The sequence below is a fragment of the Tupaia chinensis genome, unplaced genomic scaffold (genome assembly GCF_000334495.1).
Source record: "Tupaia chinensis unplaced genomic scaffold, TupChi_1.0 Scaffold000384_1, whole genome shotgun sequence".
NCBI classification, from domain to species: Eukaryota; Metazoa; Chordata; class Mammalia; order Scandentia; family Tupaiidae; genus Tupaia; species Tupaia belangeri.
Genome location: NW_006159886.1, coordinates 1,129,815 through 1,143,665, shown reverse-complemented (window position 1 = coordinate 1,143,665; position 13,851 = coordinate 1,129,815). Strand labels below are relative to the sequence as shown.

Below are 13,851 nucleotides of genomic sequence, written 5' to 3'. Positions count from 1 at the left end.
ATCGCAGGATGGAGAGAATAGGGATAAGAGTGTGTGAATTTTAAGATATATCGGTAGAAATTATTCAATCTGAATAGTACAGAGAAAAAGAAGTTAAAAAAATGAAGCCTTAGGAACAGCTTGGGCAATGTTAAGTCTAACAGTTGTGTCATTGGAATCTCAGTAGGAAAGGAGAAAGACTGTGATGCAGAAAAATTGCTGAAATAAATAATGACAGACTATGACATCCCAAATTTGGCAAAAGACATAAACCTTCAGATTAAAGCATCAATGACCCAAAATAGGACAAACCCTGAGAACCCCATGCCCATAACATTATAGCCAAATTGCTGAAAACAGAGACAAAAAAGAAAAGAAAAACAAACAAACAACCAACAAACAACTCCCCAAAACAATTACCTTTGGGTGAACAGCAATTTGAATGACTGAGTTTCCCATCAGAAACCATGGAGGCTAGACAGAAGTGAAATAACATATTTAGAGTACTGAAAAAAGCTGTCAATCCAGAATTCTGTATCTGACAAAACTACTCTTCAGAGATGAAGGTATAACAAAAACATTGTCAAATGAAGAGAAACAGAATTGGTTGCCAGCAGACCTGCTTTCAAAAAATTACTAAAGGAAGTTGTCCAGATAGAAGGGTTATTATATTCGAGAGAAACTTGGAACATTAGGAAGGAAAGGGAACAGAAATGGGAAATATCTGGATAAATATAGTAGACCATTTTTTAAAAAAGAATTATTTTATTTAAGTTTATTTATTTTAATAAAGTTAGAGAGAAAGCAAGGTGCTAGATCCGGGACTCGAACTGGGGTCAGCCATGTGGGAGTCCAGTGCCCTTAACCACCACATGCTGGCCTTGATAAGTATAGTAGACCATTCTTAATGAATTCTTTAAAAATATGCTTGAAAAAAATTGTGTTGTCTGGTTTTTAGTCTTTGTAGATATAATATTCATAAGACAACTAAAATATAAAGGGGGAGGGAATATGTAAAATTTCTATATTCCACTTTAAGTGATAAAATATTGATTCTAATTACATAATAAAAATTAAATATGTATATGGTAATCCCTAGTCCAACCACAAAGAAATAGTAAAAAACATAATAGATAAAATGAAATTCTAAAAAAATAAGGAAATTCAAATCACAGCAGGAAAGAGGAAATAGAAGAAGAAAAAATTACCAAACAAATAAGACGGTAGACCTAAATTCAACATATTAATAATTACATTAAATGTAAATGATCTGGGGCCAGCAGGTTGTGTGGTGGTTAAGGGTGTTGGACTCCCACATGGCCGACTATGGTTTGAGTCCCAGACCTGGTGGCTGGCTTTTTGTTTGTTTGTTTGTTTGTTTCAAGAAAGATTTTTGTTATAGGGCATGTGTGCTCACCAGAGAGACAGAAAGTGAGAGATCACCCCCTGGGGTGATGGCCATGCTGCAGTCTCTTCTTCTCCATTCTTCTCTTGGGATCTTGGGCACACATGCACATGTGCCTGGTGTGAGATTTAAGCTACTGGGTCCGGGACTTGAACTGTCATCATCTACATGGGAATCCAGCAACATAGCCATTATTATACCAACTGCTGGTCCCGCTTTCTCACTGTCTGTCTCTCTCTTTCCCCCTGGTCAAATTAAAAATAAATAAATAAAATTAAATAATTATTTTTAAAAAGATAATGATCTGAACACACAATTGTGTGTCTCAATACCCATTTCTCAGATTGTCTGAGTACTGCAAAAAAAAAAGGGAAAAAAAATGACCCAAGTATATGTTATTTATAAGGAACTTCAGTTATAATATATGTTGACTAAAATAAAAGACAGGAAAATATATACCATGAAAACATTATTAAAAATCAAGGCAGATCTGTTCATATTACAGAAAGTAGACTTCAGAACAAATTACCAGCAGTAACAAAGCTGTGATTCTAAATGTACATGCACCTAATGACAGAGCTCTGACATACATGATGCAAAAGCTGCTAGACCTGAAACAAGTGGACAAGTCCACACTTAGAGTTGGAGTCAGTATTCCTCCCAGACAATAACTGCTAGAGCTATGGACTCAGAGCCAGCCAGTGTGTAGAACTGAACACCACCATCAACCAATTGGATCTGAGATTTTCAGAACCCGCCAACAATAGTAGGACATATATTCTTTTTTTCCCCAGTGCACTTGGAACATTTTACTAAGACAGACAATATCTTGGGTTATAAAAGAAACCTTCATAGGTGAAATGGTCCATCTCCTTGGAAATTACAAATCACCAAAACTCATCCAAGATGAATTGTTCTGTAATTACTAAAGAAATGGAAATTTTATCAGTAGTTTAAAATCTTCCAAAAAAGATTTCTCAAGGCCTAGACGGCTTCACTCATAAATTCTATCAAACATTAAAAAACAAACAAAAAAAGTAAATTAGGGGCCAGCAGATGGCATGGTGCTTAAGGCGCCGGATTCCCACATGGCTGACTGTGTTCAAGTCCTGGACCTGGTAGCTTGAAATCACACCAAGCATGTATGTACGTATGTCTGCTCAAAATCCCAGGAGGAGAATGGAGAAGGGATTGCTACATGGCCATCCCTCCGGGGGCGTGATTCCTCACTTTCTCTCAGTCTCTAGAGAGTGCACATACCCTATAGCAGTAAGCCAAAAACAAAAGCACATCAGTTTTAGAAGAGGTGGAACTACTTCCTGACACATATTGTGAGGCCAGCCTTACCCTGATACCAAACCCAGATAAATACAGTACCAGAAAAACCCCAACAACAACAAAAACAACAACAAAAGAAACTACAGACCAGTATCCTTTATGAAAACACACGAAATCTTTAAAATAATAAAATACTTTGAATGAATGAATCAAGCAATTGGGGTTCTTCTGACCCAGGATTTTCAACTTCTAGGAATTTCTCCTACAGATGAATTAGCATTTAGATGAGATAGTGTCATATAAGGGTATTGACTATAGCACAGAAGATTAGAAATTGGAGAAATATCTGGCAGGGAGTTGGTTCAATCCTAAATGAAATACTATATTCCCTAAAAAGCAAGGTGAGCAACTTTGTAAATGGTCCTGGCTGCCTTGGCACAGTGATGACGCTAACACCTTGCAGTGCTGGTAGCCATATGAATCCTGGGTTGACCTGAAAGCCACATTAGGCATAAATACCAGGATCCCGAGGAGCTGGAGGACTGGGGAAAGGGGACTGCAGCATGATGGGGCACTATCAAGGGTTCTCTCTCTGTCTCTGTCTCCTGTCCTTCCTTCCCCTTCTCTCTCCCATTGCATGCACTGTGCACTTATAAAAAGGAGGGAAAAATACTTATAAAAGGTACTCGATTCTAAAATACACATAGAAACTATTGTTAGAGTAACTTGCAGGTTACAACCTGTTAGAAAAGATAAGCAATGTGTTTTGGTAAGCATATCTTATTTGACACATGCTAACTACATATATCTTCCATATTAAGTCGTCTGATGTATTTTTCTATGCAAAAATGTGTCATAACTTTCCCAACAACCCAATAACGTAATGAATCTGTGGATTCCTGTGTATGCTCCTGCTGGCTAACTTTTTTTTTTGCTGTAGGATGCATGCACTTGCTGGACAGACAGAGAGAAAGTGAGATTGAGAATTTCCCCCCCCCAACCCCCCCCCCCCGCCCGAGAAGATGGCCATACCACAGTCCCTTCTTCTCTATTCTCTTAGGATTCTCGGCATGCATGCATATGTTTCCAGTGTGTTTCAAAATGTCGGGTCCAGGACTCAAACTGCGGTTGACCGTGTGGGAATCCAGTGCCTTAACCACTATACCACCTGCTACCCCTGCCCTGTTGGCTAACTTAAAGTGTGTGTGGCAGGAGGTATTGGGCTGGGGCCCAGGTGTTGGGAGGAGGCATGAAGAGAGAGAACCAGCTTCTGACACCAACAGCTGAACTTCTTGATGTTCAGCCCCATTCCAACTGCTGATACTGTCTCCAGAAAATCACCACTAACCCCTCAGGATAAGCCCATTGCCTCTTGAAGTTTCCCAAAACCTCATAGGTTTCCCTCTATCGTAACCTGTCATAGCATTGAGAATTTCCCCCCCCCAACCCCCCCCCCCCGCCCGAGAAGATGGCCATACCACAGTCCCTTCTTCTCTATTCTCTTAGGATTCTCGGCATGCATGCATATGTTTCCAGTGTGTTTCAAAATGTCGGGTCCAGGACTCAAACTGCGGTTGACCGTGTGGGAATCCAGTGCCTTAACCACTATACCACCTGCTACCCCTGCCCTGTTGGCTAACTTAAAGTGTGTGTGGCAGGAGGTATTGGGCTGGGGCCCAGGTGTTGGGAGGAGGCATGAAGAGAGAGAACCAGCTTCTGACACCAACAGCTGAACTTCTTGATGTTCAGCCCCATTCCAACTGCTGATACTGTCTCCAGAAAATCACCACTAACCCCTCAGGATAAGCCCATTGCCTCTTGAAGTTTCCCAAAACCTCATAGGTTTCCCTCTATCGTAACCTGTCATAGCACCTAGCACCAGAACAGTCTAGTATAGTCATTGTCTGTTGGTCCCTAAATGGCTCAAGGTCGGGGATCTCATTCATCTTTATTCCTAGGGCCAAGCGGTCTTAAGTGCTTGCTGGGCACTTACAATGGGGACCTACAATGGAAGGCAATACACATACCATTATATTCAGAGAATAAAGGGACACGTAACTAAAGGCAATATATGAATATGATTGGTTCCTGGCTCAGAAAGGTTGCAAGGAAGGACAGATGGTTTCACGTGGTGGCACATGATTCCGTAAGTGCTTGAGAACCTCCTCTGTGCCATGCGCTTTTTTTTTCTTTTTCCCCAGGCCTTCACTCATACTAATAGGATTTACAGTCTAGTGAGAGGGATAAATATCAATCAAATGCTCACGTAATTTCAAGTTATGATTAAGTCCTGTGAGAAAACAGCACCTGGTTCTAGAGGAAAGAATGGCAGAGGTCTTGCTGAAATTTAGATGGGCTGGTAATATTTTTGTGACAATGAGGGTTTTTTTTTAATTATTCAATTTTATTATTATTATTTTTGGAGAGGTTTTTGTTATAGGGCACATGCACTCTCCAGAAAGACAGAGAGAGACAGGAGACAGAAAGAGAGAAATCACCCCCCGGGGGGATAGCCACGCTGCAATCCCTTCTCCTCCATTTTCCTCTCAGGATCTTGGGCACACACGCACACGTGCCTGGCATGAATTTAAGCCAACGGGTCCGGGACTCAAACCGCAGTGGACTACATGGGAGTCCAGCGACATAGCCATTACACCAACTGCTGATCCCTCATTATTATTATTTTTAAATTTGACTAAAAAGAAAGAGAGGGAAAGTGAGAAAGCAAACCACCAGGTCTGGAACTCGAAGCACTGTTGGCCATGTGGGAGTCCAGGGCCCCATCGTCATGCCACCTGCCAGTCCTGATGATAAATATTTAGGGAGAGGTCTGAAGGATTTATTACTAGCCTTACTAGTCTCTTCCCCTGTGATGAAGAAGTTCAAACCCATAGGAGGGTCCACGGAATAATTTCATGAACAAGCATAGCCGCCCAACTTAGATGGAATAATTCGGGATGTTTTGCCACTCTCACTTTATTGTGCTCCTATTTTTTCCAAATTGAACCATGAAAGTAAGTTACAGCTATCATGACCTTTTATTCCTAAATTCTTCTGCATACAGCTTTTTTTAAAAAGAATTACTTAATTTTATTTATTCACTTATTATCACTTTTTTTTTTTTTAATTTGATCAGAGTGAGACATAGAGGGAGCAAGAGAGAGAGGGAAAGTGCGAAAGTAAACCATCAGGTCCAGGACTCGAACCGTGGTTGGTTATGTGGGAATGTCCAGCACCTTAACCACCACGCCACCTGCTGGTCCCCCTGCATACAGCTTTTAAGAGTAAAGAAATTCTCCTATAGAACCATAATACTGTTAGCATACCCACTGAAGTATCAGTAATTCTGTAATGGCCTCTGATAACAGACTGTCTTCTAATTTCCTCAGTTGTGCCAAACTCTTCTTTTTGAACTTGGGGCCAATCAGGTTTAGGTATGCCCTTAGTTATATATAAGTCCCCTTTATTCTCCGAATAGAAAAGGCTTGTGTGTTGCCCTTCATTATGTCCCCTTTATTCTTCCTTTTCCTGATGACATTTACTTTTTTTTTTTTTTTAATAGCCATGATCTTGATCCTGTTGGGATTTGGGGCACACATGCCCATACGCCTGATGTGTTTTTCAAGCTGCCAGGACCAGGACTTGAACCTTGCAATTGGCCATGTGAGATGCGTCTCCCTTAGCCACTAGGCTATGGGGCTCAAAGATCTATTTAACATCTTGAAAAGACCAGTAAGATAGTAAAACTGATTCTGAGAGCATTTGATGCACTAAGTACACATATAGACATGAAACTCAAGAATTGGAATAAGACTGCCAGATAAGTGGTGGGGACAATAAAAAATAATCTTTGGTATTACCTTTTGGATGTGAAGCTACAAGTTAATATGTAAATTCACAGTATCTGGGCTTTAAACAAGTCATAAATATTTATGCACAGGTACAGTTCTCTAGAGAATTAGATAATCTTTAGGCAGGCATATTAAAAATGTCCAGAGATGATTCGATAGGGCACTCTCCCAACCCAGATTTTGGATATTTTTTTCTTGACAAAGTCCTTTCCTAATCCTTCTAGCCATCATTAGTCTATTCTTTTATCCTGTTACTTAAAAAATTTTTGAGGTATCATTAATATACCATATAATCTGCTCATTGTAAATGCCCATTGATTTTAAAAATAAAAAGAAATATATCATATTTGTGATAATGTCAGAGAGAGAGAGATGCCACCCGATAGTCAGGTACCCTTTCCTTCTGCCCTCCAGCTCTGCAGGATCAAATGTGAACACTGGGTACATTTCAGGTCAGTTGGGCTGGGGATCCAAAACCCTGGGTGACCATTAGGCTTCTAGCACTGAATTCTAGTCGCAATGGATTAAGCCATGTCGGCTGGGCCTCCGTTACTTTTTAATAAATGTCTACAGTTGTATAACTAGTTGCAACCCAGGTTTAGAGTATTTCCATCACCTGATGTCCTAGAATATTTTTCATCACCCCAAAATGTCCTCCTGATTGTTTGTAGTCAGCTGTTACTCCTACCTCCAGGCACAATGAACGCGCCTACTTGCTAGAGAGTTGCTTTTTAAAGAAATTTCTTATAAAGGGAATCATGCAGCTTTGTCTGGCGTCTTTCTTTCAGCAGAATGTTTCTGAGGTTCAGGCGTGCAGTAGTATGTAGTGATAGTTGCTGTTGCCTCATTCCTCAGTTGGTGGACATTTGGTCATTATAGAATAATACTGCTTTGACTATTTGCATGCAAGTCTTTGGATGGACATATTTCTTTTGGGTGGGTTCCTAGGAGTGTGGTAGATATATGTGGAATTATATAAGAAACTACCAAACTCTTTTCCAGAATGGCTGCCCCATTTTACATCCCTACTAAGGATTTCTGGGAATTTCAGTTTCTCCACATCCTTGCCATTTCTTGTCATTGTCTTTTTTACTTTATTCTGGTGAATGGCATAGTTTTCTTCTGACTGAAAAAGTTTCTGCTGGCAATTTGGTAATTCTAAGTTCCAGAAAACCAGATGGGAGAGGAGGGTTTCTACTCATAGCTGGGGACTTGCGAGAGGCTTAATCGAGCCTTGCGTTGCCTAGACTGAGTTTGTTCAGCCCTAAGATTAAGTCATTTCGACCCTATAGATTTCAAAGAATTTTTAAAATTGAGGTATAATTTACAAACAGTAGACTATGCTGAAGTGTACTTACTATTAAGTTAGTTTTTTGGTTTTTTTTTTGGAGAGGTTTTTGCTATAGGGCGCGTGCGCTCACCAGACAGAGACAGACACAGAAAGCGAGAAATCACCCCCCAGGGGGGATGGCCACAACTGCGGTCGACTACATGGGAGTCCAGCGACATAGCCATTACGTTAACTGCCGGTCCCATATTAAGTTAGTTTTGATGAATCATATCAAAATAACATTTCTGTCACCCTTACCAGTCATTTCCCCAGAAGCAACCACTGGCCTGAGTACTTTTTTTTCCCCTTAACAATTATTTTATTTATTTAAATTTGACCAGAGAGGGACACAGGTAGAGTGAGAGTGAGAGAGTGAGAATGAGAGAGAGAGAGAAAGAGAGAGAAAGAAATAGGGAGAGTGAGAAGGTGAGAGGGAAAGTGTGAAAGCTAGCCTCCAGGTCTAGGACTCTAACCGTGGTTGGCTATGTGGGAGTCCAGCGTCCTTAACCACCACGCCACCTGCTGGCCCCCACTGGCCTGATTTCTATCCACTGTGTATCTTTTTGTGTATACCCTGACATTTTAAACTAATCTTAGGATAGGATGTCAGTGTCCCACGGGAGACTATAAAAAAAGAGACAAAAAATTGCTCGTCATCACCCGGTTACCTAGCGGTTACCACCGTTCCTATTTGTATGTACTTCCTTTGGTAACCTCTCTGTAATCTTACAAGACCGAACTTTGCTATTTGCATTGCAGTATGATATCTATGTGCCGCCGCTGAAGCATAACTTGACTCGCGTTGAGCGTTTAAACTGACCAGACTTGGGACCAGCAGTTAGCGTAGTGGCTATGTCGCTGATGCCCATGTAGCCGATCGTGGTTCTATTCCCGGGCCTGGTGACTTAAACTCAAGCTGGGCGCGTGTGCGTGTGTACCCAAGATCCCGAGAGGAGAATGGAGAAGGGATTGCGGCGTGGCCAACCCCCCTGGGGGTGATTTCTCGCTTTCTGTCTCTCTGTCTTTCTGGCGAGTGCACACGCCCTATAGAAGAAAACCTCTACAAAACAAAACAAAACTGACCAGGCTTGTGACGAACATTTAAGTGTCCCAGACCTTGACGTGGTTGATGGACTGCGCGTGGCCCTGGGACACACGCTGATTTCCACTGGAGAGAGGGTGACCCTGACCCTCCGCACCTTGCAGGCATCAGAGGGGCTGAGCCAGGCGTGGAGGCACCGGGGTGGAAGAGGTGCAGGTGCACTCTGTGGCCGGAGCCCCGGAGCCCAAGGTCTACCCGAGCTTGCTCATCCCCGGTCTTCCCCGCCAGCCGGAGCCCAGACGCCAACCAGGCCTGACGCAGGGAAGCTGAGAGCGCCGATCGGCTCCCTGCATCTGAGCGCGATTGAGCCGACTGCCGCCCAGCCCAGCCCCGCCCCGTCGGTGCCGTCTGCGGAGCCACCCGGTGCCCCGCTTGGTCTGCGGAGGGAGGGAGGGAGGCCGGCCCTCCGCTCGCTAGGGCATGGAGCCGCCGGCCGCGCGCCTTTGAGGCCCCCGGCGTTCATGGTGAGTTGGCTGCAGGGACTGAGGCCGGGGTGGATGCCTCCGCCCATGCGCCCGTAGTCTGCTGAGTCCAGGGTGTGTGTATTGGGGGCGGGGGCGGTACCCCGGCATTGCCCAGCGCTGGCCGGCCTGGAATGCTCCTGCACGGGTTGGTGGTGTACGAGAGCGTGTGTGCATGCATCACATGAGTCTGTCCTAACGAGCTGAAGCTTGCATAGGGCATGGGTGATGTGCTTTTCTTTTCCCTGGCATTCTTTGTGTCGGTTTCCACAGGATTTTCTATCAGCGTTCGGTGTTAATGGGTACGGTGAGAGACAGAGAGAGAGAGAGCACATCCTTGCTCTTTCTTATTACCCAAAATGCGATTGTATCCTGTTTTCAAAGCCAGGTCAGTCCAGGCCAGACAGCCCTCTTAGAGGCCGGAATGGCTGTGCGGCGGAGCCGGGGGAAGCCTTTGTATGACGGGGATGAGACTGCACGCTGCGTGCTCTGGGGCCAGATAAATAGGGTGCAGCAGCAGCCAGGCTCGGTTAAGCCCCGCTGAGTTTTTAATACAGTTCATTCACCAGTCCACACACCAACTTTTGTGTCCTTGGTGCCTTGTAAGGAACATGAGAATTAGAAAAGATTTCCCGAGAACTGCTTCCTCAAATGCCAGCATTCCCAGTAACTTAAAGAATGCTTTCTTGGACAAGATTTCCTGGTAAAAGGAGAAATGAACTCAATGAAAGGTTTTCTCGGGGGCTTTACTAAATTGTGAGGTCAAGCCTGGTCACCAGAATTGGTCACCAGGACTGTCTTCTAAGGCCATGCATTTTTAAGACCCTTACAGGTCACTCTTCCCTACTCAGAATTTCAAAACAAAACTACTCCCAGATTCTAAAATGATGCCCCTCTCTGTCAGATAATTGCTTGTTACAGATGGCAGAGTTGGAGCCAGCTGCAGTGTTCTAGGCACTTCAGTCTCATTTTGTCTTTACCACAAATCTACTGAGGACTCCTTTTAGAGTGAAATATTGCGGAAAGTAATTTTGTAGTGAAGCAACGACAATCACACTTCCAGTTTTCCGGTACTTACTATGGCTACATGACTACGTGTCTTTCGCTCATTCATTCCTGTTTAATCTTCACAGTTAACAGATGAGGAGCCAGGTTGATGAGATGAAGGAACATGCTCAAGGTCACACCGCTGTTGGTGAGGGTTCACACCCAGGCCTGCTGTCCCTTACACCTGTCCTTCAGGCTGCCTGGGTCCTCAGCCCGTGCAGATGGTGCCGTGCCGTGGCTAACATTTGTTCACGTCCGCCTTTCACCGGCGCTGCACGGGATGGGCCTCCTGGACCGGTCGCTTTATTCCAGGTGCACCCTCAGCAGTTCCTTTATCAGGCTGGGGTTAATGCTGCAGACAGTTGAGTCAGACTTGAGTGTAGATTTTGACGGACGATGCTTTCTTCTTCTAGTCATGGTAGATTTCCAGGAGGTCAGGGGCTTCTGCTCTCCAGATTACTGGCATAATTGGCCATCTACTTTAGAAGCCTTCCAGTTTCGTAAGTCGCGTTGATGACTCCTCTTGTCTTTCTTTTAGGAATACTTTATTTTTTTCCCCAAATATTGAGACTCCTAATTTTTTCTTTTCCCTCTTAAAATACTTAAAAGTATTTATTGAGGAAGACTTTTTACTTTTTTCTTTTTTAACTGATAAGGTTTTTTTTGTTTTGTTTTGTTTTTTAAAGAGAGATTTTTGGTACAGAGTGTGTGTGCTTGCTGGAGAGACAGAAAGCGAGAAATCACCCCCAGGGGGAATGGCCATGTCACAGTCCCTTCTCCTTCATTCTCCTTTTGGGATCTTGGGCATGCATGTACTTGCACCCAGCGTGAGTTTTAAGTCGCTGGGTCTGAGACTTGAAGTTAGCTACATGGGAGTCCAGCAACATAACCATTTCGCCACCTGCTGGGTCCCTAACTGACAAGTTTTAAACTTAACCCAGGTGTGTCATCCCATGTGACACTAGCACCTTACTGCTCATGCATACAATCCAGAAGCTGCCATTCGGTGCAACTCACAGGCTCCCTGAATCCCATGCTTTCTGCTTGCTGGCCGTGCGTAGTTTAGCTCTTCATCTTTTGGGTCTGTCCCATCCACTCTAGGTGGCTTGTTGTTGACACCATCAAATCTAGAGCGCAACAGCTTTGTCTTAGTGTCATTCTTCCTTTAACATATATGCTTGCCCATGTGTAAGCCAGCTGATGGGTGGCTCTGTGCGACTGCTCTGCTGTCAGGAGGCCTCTTCCTCATAGCCTCTCTAGCCCTGAGACTAGCTCTCACCTGTGCTGTCTATTCAAATAGCCACTGCTTTTCTTCATTCCTCTTCTTTCTTTTGGCTATAGGTATCCTGCCCTGTGGCCTCCCATGACCTGTAGCTTTCCCTTCTTGGCATTTCTCATGGTTTTCTTTGCTGCTGTACCTTCTGCCTACATCTTACTACCTGTCCTGAGTGAGCCCTGCAGGGTCATGGACTGAGGGTCTCCTACACTGCTGGGCTGCACAGCGTCTCTTAACAAATGAGCTTCCTCTGTTCTACATGGTCTTCCCTCTTCCTCCTGCATGCTAAATCTCATTTGCTCATGGACTCTTCATGAAGCCGAGGGCCCTGCTCAGGTAGCCAGGCTCTCTGCTTTTTTTGGTTTATCCCCTGAACCCTTTGTTCACCATCAGACCACCCCACAACGTAATCCCGGCTTGGGGCAGCTCATTCTGTTGGCTGCTGCCTTGCTGATGTGGTCTTGCCTTGCCCAGCATGACTGATTACCAGCTACGTGGGTGGAGGCTGTGACCTACTCTGCTTCTAAATTAGCAGCTTGCAGACTCTTTTGGAATGACCCTCGGTTAGACAGTTTGAATCTCAAGGCACAGATGAAGGTCTAGGTATAGGACTGAAGCAAACTGCCCCTACTTTGTTCACTCTTATTATATTTTTTATTGGTTTGCTAAAACAAAACAAGACAAAACAAAACATAAGAATGCTGTCATGACCAATTAAACCGATTTGCCACTAGAACTTTGAAGAACCTTGTTCTAAATCTCTTCTAGGGCTGTCTGTGAAGGCCTCTGCCTCAGACATTTGACAGGATGATTTGTTCTACCAGTTAGCCCACAGGGTTTTTGATGAGCATAGCAGTGATGGGCATTGTTAGTGGATTTAAACTCCAGAGTTCAAGCTTGGTCCCGTGAAGAGTTGTAACTTTGGAATGATACATTGGATGGAAGCAGGTTCCACACGGATATTTGCCTGACACACCCGGAGGACTCAGTGTCTCAGTAGGCAGCCAGCTATGGTAGGCATATTATCTCATTTAGCCTTTGCAGTGGTCTTCACAACAGCTACCGTTTATAACTGAGGAAACTTGAGTCCGAGAAACAAGCAAGATGATTTGTCAAAGGTCAAAAACTGGACTTAAAATTCACTGTTTGCTTCTGTTAGTTCTTGCCACATTCGTGCTGATGCTAATGTCAATAATTTGCAACTAATGTTTTTCCAAGGGCTTTTTACCCCCCATTAAGGTTCCTAGAGTGAATAGTCCATGTTTATTTCTAAAATTGGTTTGTCTGGCTTGGACAGTGAGCTGGGTGTTGACACGTCCGGCTAGCCATGGGAGAAAACTAGGCTTGGAGTAGGACCTATGACCAAGTCCAGTGCCGTTTGGATTCTGAAATAATGCTTAGTGTTTTGAAAAGGCTTTGCCTAGGATTTCAAGTATGGAGAAGTCAGGCATCCTTTACCAGTTCTATTTATTTATTAGAAAATGTATTTTGCCTTCTTTATGATTTATTTTTTGAGGTTTTTGCCATAGGACATACGTGTTCGCCAGAGAGAGGCACTGAGAAGGAAAGTGAGAAGTCACACCCCATGGGGGATGGCCTCACCACAATTCCTTTTCTTCCATTCTCGTCCTGGGATTTTAGGCACACATGCACATGCACCCAGCGTGCTTTTCAAGTCACCAGGTCTGGGACTTAAACCTTGGCTGGCCATATGGGGTCTGGTGCCTTAACCACCGTGTCATCTGTTGGCCCTTTATTTTTTTAATTATGCAGTGCTCTACATGACTAAAGCAAGTATTTGACCATGTGTCTTCACTAACTCTGCACTTTATTCTGTAGTACGGGTTTCTGTATTGTTGAGAGCTTTATTTAGACTGAATATGAATGATGAAATTCTTTCCGGTTCTTGTCTGTGAGTGGTTGCCATGAATTTTGTGTTGAGAGTGTGGCAGCAGAACCGGAATGCTTGGCTTCTGGTCAGCTTCTCCACTTACCCACTGGGTGAGTCACTGATGTCTCTGGGCCACCACGTTCCCATCTGTGGCTTGGGGATAATGGCAGGCCCCGCCGCCCCAGAGGGCTGCTGTAAAGGTTAAAGTGAGTTAAGTAACTCAGTGTGTGT

At 43.9% G+C, this 13,851-nt stretch overlaps 1 protein-coding gene across 2 annotated transcripts in view; it reads left to right on the top strand.

Annotated features, from left to right (window-relative positions):
• The window catches only part of TBC1D14 (TBC1 domain family member 14), a 127,217-nt gene that overhangs the window by 64,912 nt on the left and 48,454 nt on the right, over nt 1-13,851 (top strand). Inside the window, exon 1 of one of the 2 annotated variants that reach the window (XM_006153647.3) lies at nt 9,289-9,409. The exons of the other annotated variant lie outside the window; for it this stretch is intronic. Within the exon in view, the coding sequence (XP_006153709.1) occupies nt 9,407-9,409 (3 nt within the window). The 5' untranslated portion in view covers nt 9,289-9,406. Of the gene's footprint in view, nt 1-9,288; nt 9,410-13,851 lie in introns of those variants that run through there. 2 annotated transcript variants of the gene reach the window in all.